This window comes from Typopeltis vanoorti, chromosome 3 (assembly GCF_054136105.1).
Source record: "Typopeltis vanoorti isolate ZY-2024b chromosome 3, IOZ_Tvanoo_1.0, whole genome shotgun sequence".
Taxonomy (NCBI): domain Eukaryota; kingdom Metazoa; phylum Arthropoda; class Arachnida; order Uropygi; family Thelyphonidae; genus Typopeltis; species Typopeltis vanoorti.
The window spans coordinates 128,415,370-128,437,310 of NC_143551.1; the positions used below are offsets into that span (position 1 = coordinate 128,415,370).

Genomic DNA, 21,941 nt, shown 5'->3' on the forward strand with positions numbered 1-21,941 from the left:
GTATTAACACACACTTCTCTTCATTTAAAAGTTTGGACCCTTCTTCATTCATATACAAGATGTCAGAAAGGATGGATAGCTGGAACCCACCTGAATCATGGAAGAGAATAACTTGTATCATGATGATTCGGGCCCGCCATCAAAATAAGGATATTACGACTGCTGCCCAATGCTCTCTGAATACAGTAAAAACAATCAGGCATGAACTAGAGACTTGCAATGGTGACTACGAGGATGTAGCAAGAAGAAAGATCCCTAGCAGACGATCTGATTGCGTTCGTACAGCAGAATTCCTCGCAAATCTGCAGGAACAGGTGTTGAAGAACCCTGGCATTGGAATTCGGGCTTTGTTCGTGGAGTTGCTAACTGTAGTCAAGCCCTGGATAACAAGGGTAGCCAATGGTAGGCCGTATGTATGGCAGCAGGATTCGGCCCCTTGCCACACCTCTGGGAAAAGTCAAAAATGGTTGTCTGAAAATTTCTACGACTTCACCAGTCCAAATGTTTGGCCTCCAAACTCCCCAGACCTTAACCCCATGGATTATTTTGTATGGGGCGCAGTTGAAAAAGACACCAATCGCACTTCCAGTAATACAAAAGCCCAGTTAATGGATAAAATTAAAACAGTTTTTGCGGCCCTTCCCAGGGAGACTGTAGCATCAGCTTGTTCGAGGTTCCGAAGCAGAATTGAAGCTGTGATCGATGCTAATGGTGGTTATTTTGAGTAAATCTTGTTGATAGTATTGTAATTAACTCTGCCTGTAATGTTTTTTTGTCAATTCATTAAATTTAATAGATACAAAGAAGATTTTCTTTTTCCTTACGAAACTGTCAAATTTATCCCGAACACCCTGTATATATATATATATATATATATATATATATATATATATATATATATATATATATATATCGTATTATATATATATATATATAAGATGGACATGGAAGATGTTATGCAGTTTAGCCAGATCAATTGGATGAAATGCAAAGTTTTCTACTTCAAAGTACGAAAGTGTAATGCTGCGTATTGCATCTGGAGGTTGATGAGAGGGATGAATCCTGAAAAAAAATTCCAGACAACTAAAATCCAACCTATAACGGTCTTTCTTTCTTTTGGCAACCTAGCAAGCGCTGATTAACGATGAAGCAAAATAAGTACGTACTTAGGGCACTAGAGAGGTTAGTCCCCCCCCCCCCAACTGTCATGCTCTTAACTCTCAACTCTTTCACTGCTCCACTCAACTTGATTCGATTTTTTTTTTTTTTTTTTGTAATGGTCTTTATCTGCCATATTCGACTTTAATTTCAGTTGTTAAAATAAAATAAAAGTAAATAAAATTAAAAAAAACCCGTTTTCTTTGGTATGATGAGTGACTAAAGTCTGAAGGTGTCAGAAGACATAAACCTAGAGTTCAGATAATATGATATTATTTTGCCTTATAATCTTTTTCTAAAGATTATAAGGTAATTAAAGGTAATGTAAGAATTAAAGGGGTGATTAAAAATCGTTTTCAATAAATTTTTTGTACTTGTTCCCCCCTCTTTATTACAATTTTATTAAGAACTGCATTAAACAGTAATGAAAATCTGCATTTTTTTTTGTTGCCAAAGTTATAAGTAAATAATTTGTTTATTGCTGTTAAAGTGTTTAAAAAAAGGTTTTATTTAATATAGTTGTGGCATTGGACTGGAAGACAACTGAATTTTTAATTTCTTATTTCACCTTCAGCAGTTATTGAGTTTGAATGCCTTGTCAGTTAAGCAATGAAATGACCGATGGGGGGGGGGGGAGGGCTGTGCTTAGGTATACAGTTGGCTTTAATCCAGCCTTGAACCTAGTCTTCTGAATGCAAACGTTATTTTTACAGGCTGCACAGCCTCCTTTCAATTCCAATTTAAATTAAATTTATGGATTTAATAACATAACGTTCATGTTTAAGCTTTATGAATAAAGTGATTTTAAAATAACTCATTAAAATAATAATTTTATTACTAAAATGAAGAGCCATAAGGCTTCAGTTCAGCGATGCAAATTTACATAAGCTAAGTGGGTATTAGATCCAACATTATTTCAAAGCCGAATGTAGAAACAATGAAAGTTTCGTGAGTTGACCAGAGAGCTTGAGGGAATACATTCCTCGGCATTCACGAAGTGCCTCAGTGTGGACTAGTTAAAAGACATACGCGACGCTTAAGCGTCTATATATTCTTCTTTTATTAGTCCATCTTATTATTTTTATTAATAAATTTATATAATCTATTAATATTTTATTAATTAATAAAATGTATTAATATTTTATAAAATTAATAAATAAATTTATTTATTAATAATAATACTCTTTTTTAAAGTGATAAAATAATTTTTTTCTCAACTGGAATCAATACACACACACACACAAAAACTTTATCTAATATCTAGAGATCATCTTTACTTTATAATTCACTTTAAAAGAAATTATGGGTATGTGAAAAAAGTCTGCACTTTTCAAATCGTATTTTGCGTATCTTTCAAAAACACTGTTAGTTTCTAACATCGCATATTTAGGATCATTCTTCCTTCACCTTAACTACGCCATGTACTGTTGTCACATTCAACAACCGTACCTAACTACGTCATGTACTGTTGTTGAACGCATCGATCTAACTCCACCGAATTTCGATATTTAATGTTGTCACAAAAAAAAAAAAAAGAAAGTGTTTGATCTAGTCAGTGACCCACCCAGAGGGGGGGGGAATGGCCCTTCCCCAAAGAAAAAGGGGAAAAAAAAAAAACACTACAAATTTTCCAAAAATCTTTTCCTAATTATAATTGATTTTTTTTTTTAAATTTAGGTTGTGTCGTGTCTTCTATTTCTATATTTCTTATGAATTAGCGATCACTGTAGATGCGCAGTCATAGGTCGTATGCGATGCTTAGTGTGTATTCTCAAATCGTCTACTCAACTCGGCCGTCCACGACCCCCAAGATTAAACAAGAAACAAATTCCGTTTTTTTTTTTTTAGTCATTCTTCCTTCAAAATGAAGGTTCACTGAATACGATTATTTTGTGCTGGAAACTGACAAGGTAAAAAAAAAAAAAAAAATTACTCTGAATGACGAAAGGATGTGATATTAATTTTCATATTTGATGTCTTTCATATCCTATCAATGTCATCTCCATTTAGGAAGTTGGCTATTATGAATCTCTATCTCCATACACGAATGGGAAAGAGACAATGGTCAGTTCCCTAGAAACGCCACAAAGTAAGAAGCATGGCATTGTCCAGAATATTCAGATACCGCTCGGAGTTCAAAGTTCGTGGCATACAAATAGAGGTCCGAAGCCAAACCAGTAAAAACAGGACCATACCATCACATCGTCTCCTCCGAATTTAGTATTTGGAGTTACGTTCTCTGGTAAGAGACGTTTACCTGGCATCCGCAATACCTGTCCATCTTCTCAGTAGAGGGTGTAGCGTCATTCATCGCTCTACAACACAGCTTTCCACTGTACACGTCTTTGCACCACTGAAGATGATGCTGCATGTTGGTTCGGGTAATGTGGGCTTTCATATTGCGATCCTATCATGGAAACCCATGTTGTGACCCTCGGTCCTGAATGCTTTTCTGCAGATTCGTGTTCCAGTCAATCCCCCGAAATTCCGCATTCATCGTGCCGGCCGACTAATGGCCGCTTTTACATATTATCCTTCATATTACCTTGTAATCACATTCGATGAGTGTGGTGAGTAGTAGTCCACTGCGGGTAACACTCGCAGTTGACTCCCTGCCTTTCGATCTCAGTATGGTAACACTGACTGTTGACCTGCGACGGTCCAATTTGCCGAACAGATAGGCCTGCAACATGGCATCAAATCACAACTCCTCTTTCAAGCTCCGTCAGTGCATTTACTTGGGAGCATCATATTCCTCCAATTTATACACGGCTACAAACACGTGACTCGTTACATCGCAGATGCACCTTGCCCAAGGAGGGGGGGGGGGATCCGTTGACTTATTTTCCAAGCACAATATATAGGTATTATGCTTATGTTATTTCTGTCTATTTTCTTCTCTGTTACTTTTTATTAATTTCTTGGTGAACTGTAAACTGTTTTATACTGGTTTATAGATTATAATACTATTATAATTTATAGATTATTATTAAGATATACAGCAAAGATAAACAAATATCTCGACCATTTTCAAGTTTTTTTCTAGTATTCTGATATTTAAGATACCATTTCTTTTCCTCCATTTTTTCATAAATCACACTTTGATATATTTTCCAGGCATAATTCATGGAGACTTTAATGAACACAATATTCTGGCCATTCAAAGGAATTTGGACTCGTCATCAAATGAAGCAGAATATTCTGTATATGGGATTCTAGACCTTGGGGATATGCAAGCTGCTCCTTGTATATGTGATGTTGCTGTAATGTTAACGTACACTATGATTGAGTGTCGTACAATGAATCCCTTATTGGCAGTTGGTCATGCTCTTGCTGGATATTTGTCTAGGAGGACTCTTTCAAGCATGGAACTGGACGTTTTACAGGTAAAAATAAATAAAGAATAACGAGAGAAAATTTACACTGAGTTCTGTTATAAAGAAAAATGTGCACTGCCTATATATATATATATATATATATATTTTGTCTGTTTGCTTACTTGGGAAAAATGGAGTAAAACCAGGTTTAAAATTTGCTTGGTATCTGTAACATAACTATACCCAAGTTAAAAATACTTTCTACATTTATATCTCCTCCTGAGATTTTTATTTAATAAGGTTATAACACCTTATGGTAACTTGTTTGGGTAAAGTACTTATGAGCTCTGCATTACTAAATATTGGTATTTCTAGCCTGGCTCCCACTGATGAGACCTCAATAAAGGTCGAAACCGGTCTGGGTAGTGGCCCCTTGCCTTTAATACAAAACATCATACATCCCCTTCTTGGAGATGTGTTTTGGCATTAAGGGTAAATATTAAGATTAGTGATCACAGCTCGCTCCACCTTTACCACGAGTTGCCTTGGTCTTGCACTACCTGTAGGATCAGCTAGTCTTGCATAAATTACAGGCGCAAACTTGACATTTTTGTCTGTTTGCTTACTTGGGAAAAATGGAGTAAAACCAGGTTTAAAATTTGCTTGGTATCTGTAACATAACTATACCCAAGTTAAAAATACTTTCTATATATATATATATATAACTCTAACCTCACACTTCCTATTACTTTGAAGATCTATTTTTAGATCATACTTCCTACTCATCCAGGCATTTTCTTCACCAGTCTGTGATGAGTCACATATTTTAAATCATTCTTCTTTCTAGCAGCAGTGTATGGATTATTTATCAGTCCATGTACCGTCGTTGATGCCTCTTATTATAACAATAAATCATCGATTTGGTTATCTATTCCGAGAAGTTGATCATATACCGTGATCACCCCAACAGTGAAATAATCTTCCTTCTTCCTTGGAGATTTCAACGTCCACTATTCCGGCTATCTTATCTTCTCTAACTTCACAGATCACGCTGGAAGAGAAGCTGAATTTCCTCTCAGGAATGATCTAACAAATTGTTACACTACCTTCCAGAATTCAAAATCCCCATCCACTCTAGACCTTTTCTCAGCCATTTCCCCCCCTCCAAATACACCGCTGACATTAACTCTCCTCTTAGTAACTTTGATCCTAGCCCTGTCCATTTTTGTTTTTCTAGAGATCGTTCTTCTCCCAGCTAATCTCACATCTTATTCTATGATGGTAATAGTGGTACCAGTTCGGTTGATCTTCGGGATTTCTATCCCTGTCTCTTTTCAAATGTCTGATTACTTCTGCTTTTCCGATCTAAGCATGTGCTCTTATCTAATAACTCAACATTTTCTTGCTGAGATGAGAGTCTTTATTTCTCATTGCACTCAAAGTCTACAACTCTTATTAGAGCTTTGGTTTTCTTAGACAAATATGTCTGAGTTGTCTAAGCTAAAAATGCAGCATACACTCAGTGATTCAAGCTAAAGGCTCTTACACTATAACCCGTAACGCTATAGTGTAAGCTGAAAAAAAAATCATCCCAACCCGACTTTGTAAGTTCCAAATGCAAAATAAGCTCGCCAGCTGCTCAATGACTGTTGGCTCAAAATTTCTGCACAACTATGTGTCAATCTCTCTCTCTCTCATTTTACTGGAACAATGGAAACATAAGGCAGACCTGTTAACATCGGTTTTCTCCTCCAATCCTTGTTTAGATGACCAAAGCAAGCCTCTCCCCTACTATTTCACAGACCACCCTCGGTAGGTATCTTCTGATCTTTCAAGAGAAGGACATCAGTTTTTAATATCCTTGATACTAAGTCCTGACCCAGGTTGTGTCCCTCTAATTGTACTAAATGCTTATGCTTCAGAATCAACACCCATTGTGAACCACCTTCACAAGCTGTTCTACTAATCTGGCGTGTATCCAGTAGCATGGACATACATTTTTATCCTCCCTCTTGATAATTCTTCACTCACCATTCGAGATCAATTCTCTTTTCTTGGGTTGACTTTTACATTTAGCCTATTCTGGCATGAACGGATAACGCTCATATCTTCTTCAGCCTTCAAAAAGCTTGGCATTATTTATTGTTCTAAACTCTTCTGCCCAACTCTTAACACTTTATAAATCCCAAATCCACCCAAGCTTAGAATATTTCTGATACATTTGGAATGGTGTTCCAAAAATCTTTATCACAATGATAGGTTGTATCCAGAAGAGAGCTATTCACTTAATAGATAACCCTTCTCCCGTTGGCTCTTTCGAATCGCTTGCCCATATACACTCTGCTCTTGCATTGTCTTTTCTATATGTATTACCATGGATGCTGCTCCAATTAACTGGCCGCCACTATTCCTGCACTTCCCTCTAATCATGTGAAAAGATGGGCTGCTGCTAGTCAGCATCCATGTATTCTTCAGCTCCAGACTCACCGAACCAATTTCTTTTCCTTCATTTCATATACTTCTGTCCTTTAGAACAATCTTTCCTATACCGTTTTCCCTAACGACTACAACCTCCAACTCTCCAAGAAACACATTATGGATTCCTTTCTTCTCTCTGATCACTTGCCCGCATGGCACGTCGTGTTATATATTTGAGACCGCTCGTGCGTGTGTTTGAAATAAAAAAAAATCAGCTAATGCCTTTAATTTTTGTATAGGGAGTAGGCGAGGCCGTTTTAGCCCTAACTAATTTTTTGAGACTGAGTGGGCAGTTCAATCTCCATTGACAGCAAATCAGAGATAGCTGGCCCAAGGCTATCACTAATTAAGTGGCACACAGTGAAGAGGCGACAACAAGTGACGCCATCTCGAAGTCTCTAACTCTAACACAATATTTGTAATGTTTAAAAATATTGTGGGTTCAACGGTCGATTTTCTTGAGTTTACGGGACGAAAAACCCGAGTTTCTGGTAGAAAAAACCCGCTTCTCCATGCCAGAGATCGACTTACTTGGGAACCGGTCGAAAAAAAGGCTTATAAAATGTTTCTCTATTTAGCGACTAGACTTGAACTCAAGTCTTCATTCGTGTGGTTAAGCACTGTGGAGTGCAAGCACCACTTCCACTGAGCTACACAGGCTCTGCTTTAAATTTAAACAAATATTACTCTGCATATGAAGCACATGCATATAGGCAACTATATATTTCTCTCATACCAGCTTTTGTCATGCTATTTAGCATGAGACAAAAACGGTTATGATAAATAGCAGGAAAAAAGAAGGCATTATGTATCTGCTAACCACTTTTATTCCCAAAAAGAGCATGGGTGAGGCAGTTTAGTCCTAATTGACTTTTTGGCAACTTAGGGTAACCAATCACAATAGCTAACCCAAGAACATCTATAATTTTAAACGCCATCCAAGGAAAAGAGTATGGCAGACAACTATCGTCACCTCATATCATTAACCCTAACAATATATTATTGTCTGCAAGAATAGATGTTCTATGGTCATTTTTTTTGAGTTGCAGGATTATAAACTTGAATTTCCTGCAGAAAACCCTTCTTGCTCATGCTAGATATTGACCAATTCGGGAACCGGCCAAAGAAAGGTTTAGAAAAAGTCCTCTAGTCGGTAACTAGAATCGATCTGAGAAAGGTCTTTCTTTGGACGACCTAGCACTATGCATGCAAATCCTGTGTGCAGGACTATACATTTGTTCATTTTCAAATATATATGGTATTTCGAAGAACTTGTAGTATACGAGACAGCAGGAGCAGTTCATCTTAATCTTTCATCCACAATAATATATATATTGCTGAAAGAATATCAGAAACCGTACTATTATCCGGAATCTTTCAAAATAGGTAAGTCAAACGTTGTCAGCCATCAGATTTTCACTCCCATTTGATGAGAAGGAGAGAGAGAGAGAGAGAAATGTCATATTTGAAATATCATGACAGCCACCATCCTGGTGTCCCTAGCATGCGGATTTTTCTAGTTGGTACCGTACCACACTGAGAATGCACTTCTTTTTATATGTATATTGTAAAAAGTTTACAATGCTACATTTTGTCAATAAAATCATAAAATAAAATTGACAAAATGTAAGAATATCCATTATTTTCATCATCAATCGTTATTTTCATATAAAAATCAAATGAATATATTAATTAATTTGCCGATTTTTTAGTATTTATTTAATTTTTCTGGTGTAGGAAACGGCATATTAATAGCACATTCTAGAACTTACGAAATCAATTTTCGCTTGGAAAGATTGGGTTGGAGTGTTAAAATTATTCGACCAGTGTATTATGTCTGTTGGTTGCATGTGATATCAACTGGTTTTACCTGTCTTGAGTTGGAGGTGTTAAGACTTTTTCCATTAAAGGTGAGTTCGTCTCTTACATGAATAGGATTTGCTTTTTTCCTGGAAAGGTGGTCGTGGATCTTCTCCCCCCCCCCCCCCGAAAAGAAAGGAGAAAAAAATAATAAACTGGCAACAGAACACCCTCAATTATCAGACATAATACAGGATCCTTATAGCCTTGGTTGCCTGGTGATTGAAACTATTGTCAGTTGTAGAAAACTACATGTTGAGCTAATTACATTATTTATCATAAATTGCTTTATTTTTTATATTAGCATTATTTAAATCACTGACATTTACTTTTTATCTCTTTAGGTATGCATTGCCTCTCGCTTATGCCAGTCTCTCGTGATGGGAGCTTACACCTACAGTCTTGACGAGACCAATCACTATGTTCTTAGCACTTCTGTTAATGGATGGAATATTTTAGAGAAGTTGTGGAGCACTCCTCAAGATGTGCTTTCTCAATCGTGGAAAGAGATAATAAACAGCTACAGTAATACTTCCAGTGGAGCTGAGCATGAAATAAAACAATCAGAATTAACAAAAGATATATGGATGTAACAGACGAGTTTACAAATAAAAATGTATAACTTGGTAGAGTTAAACTTGTTTCTTTAAATCGATTTCCACACCATGATATCAACGAACAGAAATTATCTGATTTTTATGCTACAAATAGAAATGATGGACTTGGCAAGAAACTTCACATATCATTTGAATTTTTGATAAAAAATGAAACACTAATCTTCAACTGGGGGATTTCTTTATTGTACTAAAGCATTTTCATGTAATCATAGTCTCATATGGATGATAACATAATCTAAGAAAGTTTGTTGATCAAAAGAGGAAGTTGATTAATTTCATCTGCTTTCTTAAATTGGCTCATGTTCTACCAGTTTGATCTATATTGCTAAAGTAATTTAAATCATGAAATTAAAATTGTACTGTAACATATTTGTCTTTACAAGATATTCTTTCTAACCAGGAATGTGACACTTAATTATATTCTAAGATTTATTCTTATAAAGCTTCTGAAAAATGCATTTTTCTTATATCAGTTTCGATTTATCAGTAGTAAGTTCTACCGACGATTTTATTGAGTTTATGGGACAAAACCCGAGTTTCCAGGAGGGAAATCCCACTTGCCTGTGCCAGAGATCGACTCACTCGGGTAGCTGTCGAAGAAAGGCTTAGAAAAAGTTCCTCCAGTCAGCGACTAGACTTGAACTCAAGACTATCTTAGGACAGCTTAGTGCAGAGAATGCAAGCACCACTTCCACTAAACAACATAGGCCATATAGAAAAAGTTCCTGTAGTCATCAACTAGAATTGAACTTAAGCAATTCAGGCAACCTAGCACTGAGGAGTCAAGCGCAACTTCCACTGAGCTACATAGGCCTTTTATTATTTTTAACATTTATATTTTCTATTTTAGTATGAAAATAATAAATCTACTAAGTATTTTATCCCCTATATGGATAACGTTTGCCCTTTAGTTCTAACGTTTGGCAAATGAGGGAGAGGAAGCTCAGTCTCCATCAGCAGCCAATCAGATATAGCTTGCCCAAGACTTACTAACTATAGACTACATTCAATGAAGAGAGGCAAACAAGTGTCATCATCTCATGGTCCCTAACATAAATGAGTAGCTAAACCCATCCTTAGTCAGTCACATAATAAGTGGGCCAGGACTGTTACTGATATCAACTTAAACCCATGAAGGAGAGTTATGACAAAAAAAACATCTACTATCTTTTGATCTTTAAGCCAAATATACAATATTGTCTGAAATACTGGGAATTCTAAATTCAGCTTTCTTGAGTTTAGAAGACGAAAACCAAATTTCTAGGAGAAAAATCCACTTGGTCCTCCCAGCAACAATCAGCTAGGGAACCTGTCAAGCAGAAGCTTAGAGAAGTTCCTGATTACTAACTGGAAGAACAACTTGTCCTAACACCTTTTTCATCCAACTTCACCTTGTTGGATGAAGCCCTAACAAGATGTTATGCCATTACTTGTTTAGTTTTTAAAAATAATCCGCTAAAACTTTTTATTCCATATACTCATGGAGTAGGCAAGGCCCTGTTTGCCTTCTCTAACTTGGGGAGCCTGAGTGGGACCCATAGTGAATCAGAGATAGCTGGCCAAAGACCTACTAAATTCAAGCAGCATCCATTAAAGAGATAGCAAACAAGTGTTGCTATATCGTGGTGCAAAACCTTAACACAAGATGTTACTGTCTGAAATAAGGTGTTTCTACAGTTCGACTTTTTTTACTTTATGGAATGAAAAAATCCCAAGATTCAGAGAAAAACCACTTGCCTGTGCCAGAGATAGACTAACTCAGGAACCGATCGAAGAAATGCTTAGAATAAATTCCACTAGTCAAATACTAGAATTGAATTTACCTCTTTCTTCAGGCGGTCTAGTTGCGTCAATGCAAACATTACTTCCACTGAACTCTACAGACCTTGTCTGTTTAATTTAATTATGATAACAATAATTCATTCACTGGACTGTTAGCGGCACCAACTTCTGCCTGTTGAACAAAAGGGATGTTGCAGAAACTTCAGAGGAAGGAAAGACCAGTTATACATTGACACAATGATAATGTAAAATTCGATAAGACGAAAAGTGAACATATATAAGATGGATTTTTTACCCGAAAGCATGGGACTCCTTACTCATTTCAAAAATTTTTAGAATGAATAAAAACAGCAGAAAATTCCAAACAGGTTTCATGACCACGTGAAAAAGCCAACTAATACTCAAAGGAGACAATCTGTTTGCACTGAAAATCAACAGAAGAATGTGCCAAAGTAACTTACTATCACCTCACTGTTTATACTAGTGCTGACATCCAGCATCACATATCCAGCTTCAGATATCAAACATCAACGCAAGCAGAAAAAACTAAAATTGAACTGAGAACCCAAAGTTTATGATGCAAAACCAGTTTATTTATTATCATTCGCAGCAAATAATCCATCCCTCCAAATAGTTTGTTACCTTTTGCCCATAAAAGTGGTCCAATCAAAAACAAAATATTGAAGTGAAAGGCAACAATATTACTATGGATCTAAACTATCAACTTTCATGAAATTGTCTCCATACATAGCGAAGTGTTTATTATAATTTAAATGCGTTGCGTTTTGTAAATGGTCTCATTTAAATTAAATATTGAAGTCTCAGGAAACATTTAGAAAGAGAAATAGTAGAAATAGCAGTAAAAACAAGTAGAAATCTAGAATACCATATCTGATTAAACACCATGCAAACAGAACGAAATAATCTGTTTCAATACGCTTGTTGTTATTATATGCATAGAGACGAATTTATCGAACAGAAGATATCTAGTAGCACTTTCGTACCTAAAATCGATGTGAAATAATATAATTATCAAAACAAAATGATTGCGCGATTGAGAATTTTAATTAAGACTGAGAGAGAAGTTCAAACTCAACTGGTCGAGCCTCCTTAACTCAGTCGGTATAGACGAAGCCCTTTGTTCGAAAACACCTGGATTCGGTTCCAGTCTATGACATGATGAACTTCATCTGGTCTCTTTCCATTAAAGATGAGTTAGCTGGTCTCATACTGTTGTAGAGGGGTTTTTTCACCTGGAAACTTGTGTTTTTCGTCCCTCAGAATGGGCAAACCGTGAACATATACATGGATTTACAGTCATAATATATACCTAATCCCTCATTAAAAGGGCTCAACCACCCAAAGAGATGGGTGAGAAAGGGGGGAATTCCCATCCAAATAAATAAGTAATCTCAACTAGTAGTCAATTAGAGAGAGAACTAGCCCACGAGTATCTAACGATTGACAGGTGCCGCCATCTCTTGCTCCCTAATCCTAACACTATATTTATTATCAGAAATAGTGTAGGTTCTCCTATTTTCTTGATTTTTGGAGCGAAAAACCTAAGCTTCACGAAGAAATAAAAAACTCGCTTATCTGAGTCAGAAATCGCCTTACTCGGGTGTAATATCTTCTTCTGTCTGCGCCTTTGTAAACGTATGTTATTATTTTTATATATCTGATATATATGTGATAACTTTATCTTTACTCTCTTCTATCTTTATTCTATTCCTGATTCTTTATAGCTTTACTCTAATGCGCTTTTTCTCTCTTATCCTTTCTCATTTACTCTACTGCATGCTATGATTATCCACCTTCCGTATTTACTAGTCGAATGCCTATAAATACTGGAAATTTATTTGTCAGACTGCCCCACCAATATATCTCAGCTACACAGGATTAAACAACGCTGTCGTAGCAGGACCCACTGAACCAACCCACCACAGCCCAACTGGCACAGCCGACATCCTAGACATCGCCATTCTACACAACGTCAAATACCAGCACAGCATTCAAGCACTGAACGAATTATCATCAGACCACAACCCAATCCTACTTCACTTAGGGAACAAAGACCAGTCACCTCCCCGCCAAACCTCCATCATCTGGGAGATACTAAAGAAAGTGCTACCAGAACACATTGGTCCAGTTCCTCATATAAGAGCCAAGGAAGAAATAGACACGGAAATAAAGAACCTCACCAATCAAATCAATAAAGCCATAACAGCAGCCACAGTATCCACGATTACCCACAAACAAAATCGTCTCCCGGAAGAAATCATGGACTTAATAAGGGAAAAAAAAAACAGTCAAAGAAAAAGATATCACAACACTCGTGCTCCCCAGGACAAAACAGCCCTCAACAGATTAAACAAATCTGTCCGAGAAGCTCTCCAGAACCACAGGAACCAATAATAGGACAACAAACTCACCTCCATCTCCACAGCATATCATTCTATATGGAAATTCCTAAACAACCTCAGGAACAAGCGCAAATCCCTCCCCCCCCCCTCTGCAAGCAGAACAGCACCTTGCATACACAGATGCTGACAAAGCCGAAGCCATAGCAAGAAACCTAGAGAAACAATGCAGTCCTTCATATAAGAACCTAAACATCAGCCACGTATTATTATTATTTTTATTATTATTATTTCGGGCGACTCCAGGAGTCCTTAGACTCATCGAGGGAGGCCCTAAACATCATGTCCACACAACTATGCGATTACATTCTCACAGTATCTATCATACCATGCCTTGAACTCGTTCACTGTCATAGCACCCACAACAGACTCTGGCAGCTTATTCCACTCATTTACCACTCTAAAAGTAAAGAACTCAGCTCTAACACCCCTGCTAACCACACTCTTGCCCAGCTTCCATAGGTATCCCCTAGTTCTCCCACCACCACCAGTCCTGATCTCAAAAATATCCTCTGAATTAATCCTGATCTCAAAAATATCCTCTGAATTATCAAGGCTCGGTACAGAGGTACAATAACTTGCTTGTCTCTGCTCGTCAAGGTATTTTTCAACAACCAACTGAGTTGATGAGCTGATTTAGCTACTTTTGCAATGTGCTCCATAAACTTCATCTCCCTATCCACCAACACTCCCAAGTCCCTGGCCTCATCAATCTCTTGGAGTACAGCTCCACCAATGTGGTATACTGCTGCTAATCTTTCCACCCCAATATGCATAACCTTACATTTTGTCACATTAAATTGACATCCATTCTCCTTAGCCCAGAACTCCAATCTATCTAAGTCATCCTGCAAGACTTTAACATCTTCTGCATTCACTATTGCCCTACCCAACTTTGCGTCATCAGCGAACAAATGAATTGTTCCACTTAGATCCTTCCCTATATCGTTAATGAACAGATTAAACAGCAGTGGTCCAAGAACAGAACCCTGCGGCACACCACTAATACACGTATACAAGATCCATCATAAAGTCAGGTTCACAGTAAATCGTCCCGATGTCAATCCGAGTCCTATAATGCCTACCTCACCTACCGAAATAATCGGCATCATCAACCATCTCAAGATCAAGAAAGCCCCAGGTCCTGACGGCATCACTAACCAAGTCATCAAGGCACTACCACACAAAGCACATCTGGCAAACATCATAAACTCCATCCTCAAATGGTAGCACTTCCCCCAGTCATGGAAAATAGCTGACATCATCCCAATTTACAAACCAGGCAAAGACCCACACCTACCTGAAAATTACCATCCCATCAGCCTGCTATCCAATTTAGGGAAAATAGCTGAGAAAATCATTCTCATCAGACTCCAAGATCATGTAAACCAACTAAATATCATTACAGAAGAACAATTTGGCTTCCATCAAAATCACAGCACCACCCATCAAATCCATAGACTGGTAGAATACATCACTACAGGATTTAATTGGAATCAACACACTGGAGCTGTCTTCCTAGATATCTCAAAGGCCTTCGATAAGATCTGGCACCAAGGCCTCCTCTACAAACTTATCATTGCTAACCTTCCACTAAACATGATACACCTGATCAAATCATATCTCTCCAACAGGAGGATGCAAGTCAAAATCAATGAAACAGTCTCAACCCAATGGAAAATCCTTGTTGGAGTTCCTCAAGGATCACTGCTAGCCCCGATCCTGTTCAACATCTATATGGCAGACATCCCTCAAAATCCTCTTACATCCACCATCCCTTTATGCAGATGACACCGCTATTCTAGTCAGATCTCGCCAACCACATCTCGTTACCAAAAAACTACAAGCCACCATCCTGAATCTAGAAAAATGGTTTAAAGACTGGCGACTACAATTAAACCCCCAGAAAAGCACAACGATACTCTTCACAAGAAGACTAGCATCCCCCAAAGGAGACATCACCCTGTTCAACTCTAAAATTCCCTGGAAAACTGAAGCAAAATACCTCGGAATACTTCTTGATAAGTGATTATCCTTCAACAGCCACATCAAGAGCACATGCACCAAAGCTTCAAAAGTTATCGCCCAGCTATATCCCTTGATCAACAGACACAGCAAACTAACCTCAAGAAATAAAATACTACTGTACAAGACAGTGATCCCTCCCACAGTCATATTCGTCTCCTCAGCCTGGAGCCATACCTGCAAGACAAACATCCTCAAGCTACAAAGACTACAGAACAAATGCCTGCGAATGATTCTGGACGCCCCGTGGTTCATCAGGAACGCCCAGATCCACCGGAACATAAATATCCCCTACATCTCTCCATTACTACGCTCCCTAACAGAGATATTCTTTATGAAGACATCTATGCATCCAAACCAACTAATACAGCAAGCCGGAAACTATGACGGTAATGACCATTGGAAACATAAAAGACCGAAAGCCATCCTAGCACCCAACGACGAATAACCACCTCTGCCCACTCAGGGCGAGTTAAAATAGCTCACAAATCTCTCCCATCACTGCTCCCGAAACAGACAACAGAGAATATGAAAAGCGTCAATGTGTCCTGCGTCCTACCAATATATCATTTAATTGGCATAAGACTAAATAAAACTTCCGGAAGAATTCTCTCTCTCTCACGAGCGAAGTTTCTTTTATCAATGTTTACTTTAACAGCCTTGGTTGGTAACTGAACTGCGTTTTTATTGCCTTAAATTATTTCCCGCTCACAAGTCCGATTTATTTAAGAACAGTGCAGTTGTAAAATAAAAGATCAGGCAGCACTCTTTTAACAAAAATAATTAAAACACATTTATTTATAAATTATACATGAAATAAACAATAGGAAGATTACTTTCTCTATCCATTTTATAAAATCTTTAGCATAAATTAGAACCTTTTTACTTTAATACTAATTAACTTCTTTAACTCACAACCTTACAAAATTACAAAACTAGTCAACAACTTTTCCTACACTCTTACACATAACTATATTTTCCCCTGGGAAAGCATTGCCTTTGTTTTTGACGTTAAAACAGTAAATACATTCACTCCCCACAGGGTTAATTACATTAATAAAATACATACATACAAATAAGATTATTTTTGTATCAGTTCACATGAGACTTGACCTCTGTAAAAATAAACAGCATAAAGCGCTTTGGTATTTTTAAGCTACATCGAGATTTTACGCGGGAACCAGTTGAAGAAAGGTTTAGAAAAAGTTTCTCTAGTCAGCGACTAGAGTCGAAGCCAAGTCATTCTTCATCTGGCCTAACTTTATGGGGTGCAAACGCTATTGAGTCCAACTTTGCTACACAGTCTCTCTCTCTCTCTCTCTCTCTCTCGCTTATCGAAATCTATCAAGTAGTGTTGAAACCATGTGTAGCTGAATTCATGTGTAGTTCAGTGATTAATGAAGGTCAAAGAACAAGTAAAGTGGTCACTGTTAACGGTCAGCAGCAGCAATGCAAGGAAGCACAACAAATGCTTAAAGGATCTATCGTCAGAAGTGAATTACATAACGTGTAGAACATGGCAAAGAAATCTGCACTTTAGTTATTCTGGCCTTTCTGAATCCATCTTACAACTTAAATCCAACGCGAAACGTGCCAAATTGGAATGTCTGTATGCAAAGAGAATAAAGAAATGCAGCCGTCAACATCAGGGGAAATACTTACGCTGCGACCTATTTTGCCTGGGTTAAATTGGACAAAGAGGTAAAAAAAAAAAAAAAAAAGGAATAACTACGAATTTAAATTTTAATTATTTAAATTGTCACATGAAAATGGACTGGAACACATAAAACGCTGCCTAACAACTGTTGTTAAAATATTTTTCCACGGAGGAATGAACAAATTACAAAAACTTCAACGAATCGCAGTCTTTTAATATCTTCCACAAATTGTGAAAGATATTAAAAAAATGTCAGCCCTAATAGCATTGAAAACACAGTCTCATAGAATAGATCTCTGAACTGTGCCTGCATCTGAATTCTAAAATTTCAGTATGAACTTTTAAATGAACAACAATATAAAGGAAAATTTTATTATAGATGGGTTTCCCCTGAAACTACACCAGCAGAAAACCTAAGTGCAATAGTCTTGTCATGACCTATTAAGCAACTAAGGGCAGTGAATACGAATATCAAGTATGGAGGACCGAAAAATTGTAAAATTGTAATCTCTCACGTATAAAACACACTTGTTTTTTATTTTATGTACTTTCAGGAATTTAAAGGCAGTAATACTCTATATGAAGAAAGTGTCTGGACACCCCATTCCACAACAAAAATGGAAAACTGCTATAGATCATGTGCCAGAATTTCTTTAGAACTGCGGGTGAACTCCTGGGACTTCGTACAGTACCGTATGTCGTCCACGTGGTAGTTGTAGGGGACGTACATCTTAGTAGTTGTAAATCCCTTAGAACTACCAAGAAACGTTCAGGAAGGCCAGGTAACTTGATGGAAAGGGAGAGGAGAGCTCTGAAATGTGTCGTCCGTGAGGGTCGTCATTCCTCTGCACAAATCATCATCAATGAATTCAGGAGTCAACAATTGTGAATGTGTGCATGAAAACCGTTCGTAAAGAACTGTACAAGTTAAATTTCTATGGCCAAGCTGCTGCATACAAGCCGTCAACAGCTCGTTGAATTCGAGTAAGCGATTTGCTTGGTGCAAAGAACATCGTCAACGGACCATAGATCAGTGGAAACAAGTGGTATGGAATGACAAATCATGCTACACTGTTTTTAAATCTGATGGTCGTTTCTAAGTGTTGCATATGCGAAGTGAGCGGTATCTGCCAGCATATGTCATTCCAACTGTTAAATTTGGTAGTGGCAGTGTCATGATATGGAATATTTCTCGTGGTATGGACTCGGACAGTTTGTGGTTGTGGATGGAAACATGAACGCCACGAAGTACTGGAACATTCGAGACAGCCAACACTGCCTACAATTTACCAGTTTTACGGAAACCGGCTATTCTTGTTTCAGCATGGCAACGCTTTGTGCCATAAAGCACGCTCCATTCCGACATGGTTTGGAGATATGGGTGTACAGAATTTGGATAGTGGCCAACTCGATACCCCAAAGCTCAAATTTATCCTTTGGGATAAATTTGAACGTCGGATTCAGGCAAGAACGACACGTCCAAATTCTGTGTCTGAACTGACCACTGTTTTGCAGGAGGAATGGAAAATTATACCTGCGACTAGTTACCAGCAGCTCTTGAAAGCGTGCCAAGGAGAGCGTGTACAATTAATTGTGGTCAAAGATGTGGCCAACTCTTTATTGAATTTGCAATAAATGCAGTATTATCTAAACTCCACTGGTGTCCAGAGAATTTTTTTCCACATAGTGTATAATGCCTGCCATGTGGCGGCATATATCCTAACAACTGCACTTCTGATAGGTTCTAAACTTAAGTCACGCTACTGGCGAACCGCTGCAACTAAACATTATTCATCCCTTAAATTTTTTACCCAAGAAAAGCAAAATGTAAGGCTCGCCACTAACTGCTCCTCTCAAAGTTCGCCTAACAAGTTAGTTCCGAGATCTCATAAAATCAGGAGACTGAAAAGGCCGGTCGCCAAAGACTTGATTGTATTCCATGATAATGCTACAGTCTTCTTTTATGTGTATTATCACCTTCCAACCAAAATCTGCTGTACCAAGCAAGAAAGAAATTAAGAAAGAAAAAAAATCTTATGGACCAGAGACGCAACAATATTCATCAGAAAGTTACAAAACTAAAATCTAATACGAATCAAGAGTTTGGATGACACATTAACAGGCTATCACAATGAAATCGAAGTTTTTTAATCATATCACAAAAATGAATCAATACAAAACCGTATCACCTCAAAATCCTTCACAACCGAATACTTAATAGTATAAACATAAACATTGCAAATATTCAATTTATGATTTATACATAAACTGAACTAGTTAGTGCTTAGGGCCTCACATCATCACAAGGACCTTCTAAAATTATATTAAACCTAATATTTTCTCAGTACGGAGAGCTTCTAACAAGTTATAGCTTAGGGGCCATTTTAATATTAATTCTGACAACAATAACAACACTGCACAATATTTAGACGTACTGTCTTTGTATAACCTAGGAAATAAATAGTTGGAAATACTTCACGACTTATTCTATAGATCATATAAATAAATATACAGGCACCATCAAATAGGTACATTGCAATCACAAATTCAAATTCGCAAATCATTATTTAGTAGCCCTAAAGTTACACAATAGTACACAATCCTTGCAATGTTCCGAATCTGAAAGCAGTACGAAAAATAATAAACGAAGAGTAGTTAACCATAAAATAAGAAAAACCGACCGGAAACAAGTGCGATCATTGGATTCTATAGATATTTTATACTCAAATATTCAACTCACTCTATCGAAAATATATAAGACGGCTATAAAGAAAATGAAAACACGCAAACAAGCTAAAATTTCTGAAAAACACAAACTGCAAGTTTAGATGTACAAAGAAAGAATGTTTTATGGAAATAACTAAAGCGATACCCAAGTAACACATCTCTTGTTTCTTGTTCTTATAAACAGAAATGAACAAGAAACAACATTACAACGCATATAAGAAATGTAAAAAGAATCTACTATGGAGACAATTAACCTCGTACAAAACAATTTTAAACAAACTTGCCATCTGATTAAAAAAGACGCTGGATTGCACTTTTAATACAACTGCCTTTTAAACCATAAAACACAGCTTCATGAAAGAGGCGAAACTCTTCGAACGGTTATTAAATGACTTTAGCCAGTACTTTGCAAACAATGTGCTAGAACTATAGAAACCGATTCATCCATTCACAAAGCGTGATCCTCCCTAATGTCTGTTTTTCTTGGACCACAAGAAAAACAGACATTATGGTTTCCAGCCATACAATAAGAAGCACTATTCTCTGTTAATCAAATGAATCCAAGCAAAGGTTCAGGAGTCGATGGCATCAAATCAAAAGATATTAAATAACATAGAACTACCATGGGTTCGATCATATTAAAATTATCAAATATTTTATTTGAAACAGGACACCTAACCAACGCGTAAAGACCACTTTAATCACACCTTTGTATGTATGTGTACATACAAACACATACATACAAAGGAAAAGAAATTCAGTAACCCACTACAACTCTTTACTACCTACTAGTTATCAACCAAATAATCGAGCAGATCGTTCTTAACAACTTGCTACATATAGAAAATTTTCATGTAATTCCAAAAAAGAAAAGACAATAAAGTTTCCAGAAGAGTGAGTACGGGACAACTGCGTATCTCTCTCTTGTAGGATGTTGGAGCTTTAATTAGTACTGCATAAGAGAAAAACAAATTTTCACGGTCTTCTTTATTAACCTGTATAAAGTATTTGAGATTCTCAAACATGAATCTCCTCTTTCAAACATGAAAAGCTTAGACTCAGGGAGCTTTTCTCTCTACTCTTCTGTTTAGCATTTATATGCATGACTTTAACCAGCCACCTTTTAATCACGGCTCAAGCAAGCATGCAACATAACATAAATATGGTTACCAGCTGGCTTACCTTAAACTCCATCCACTTAACTCTGATAAGACAAAAATCAATGATATTCAGAAAGCTACTGAGCCAGCCAGCCAGTTGCCAATAAGTGCATAACCTGGAGAAGCTAAAGCTAAGAACTTCATGTTACAAGAGGCCTTTCACCTCAGTATAGATAGCCTAAATTTACTCAGTAGAGGGGGTGGAGCTAATCAATGTGACCCTGATTGGTCCTCATGTAAGGCATTTTCAATGGTAAAACTATTACCATAACACATGGGTTGAAACAATACGATACCTTAGAATTCATCTTGATGCAAATATGAACTGGGATAATTACATAAAACATCCACAGAGCAACTCCAGATAATAAAGGCATTTGTATACAAGGTATTATCGAAAAAGTATTAAGATCTATATCAATTTATGCATTCTGTGTAGACTGAAAACTAGATAGATTAATATCCTCTCAGTATGAAACGGTAAAGCTGATATTTGGGAGCAAACAGATGATGCCAACGATTTCTTCACTGCAATCTGCAATAGCATTACGAAATATTAAGAGCCAACTACCGATGCAGTTTTGTTAAGTATAGAGCCACATGTATAATAAGACCTTACTCAACCAACTATATCACAAATTATATACAACAATTATTACGGAAAGGTTACCCAAAGCTTTTATATTTCATGTGAACTAAACTACAATTTGAAAAAAGAAAAATCTTGCAAACTACAGCAC

General features: G+C 37.1%; 1 protein-coding gene across 1 annotated transcript in view; it reads left to right on the forward strand.

Annotated features, from left to right (window-relative positions):
* LOC150108558 (hydroxylysine kinase) overlaps positions 1-9,450 on the forward strand; it is a 31,003-nt gene extending 21,553 nt beyond the window's left edge. Inside the window, exons 7-8 of the mRNA XM_090415990.1 lie at positions 4,276-4,544; positions 9,158-9,450. Coding sequence (XP_090272116.1) covers positions 4,276-4,544; positions 9,158-9,406 — 518 coding nt within the window. The 3' untranslated portion in view covers positions 9,407-9,450. The remainder of the gene's footprint in view (positions 1-4,275; positions 4,545-9,157) is intronic.
* Positions 9,451-21,941: the final 12,491 nt, after the last annotated feature.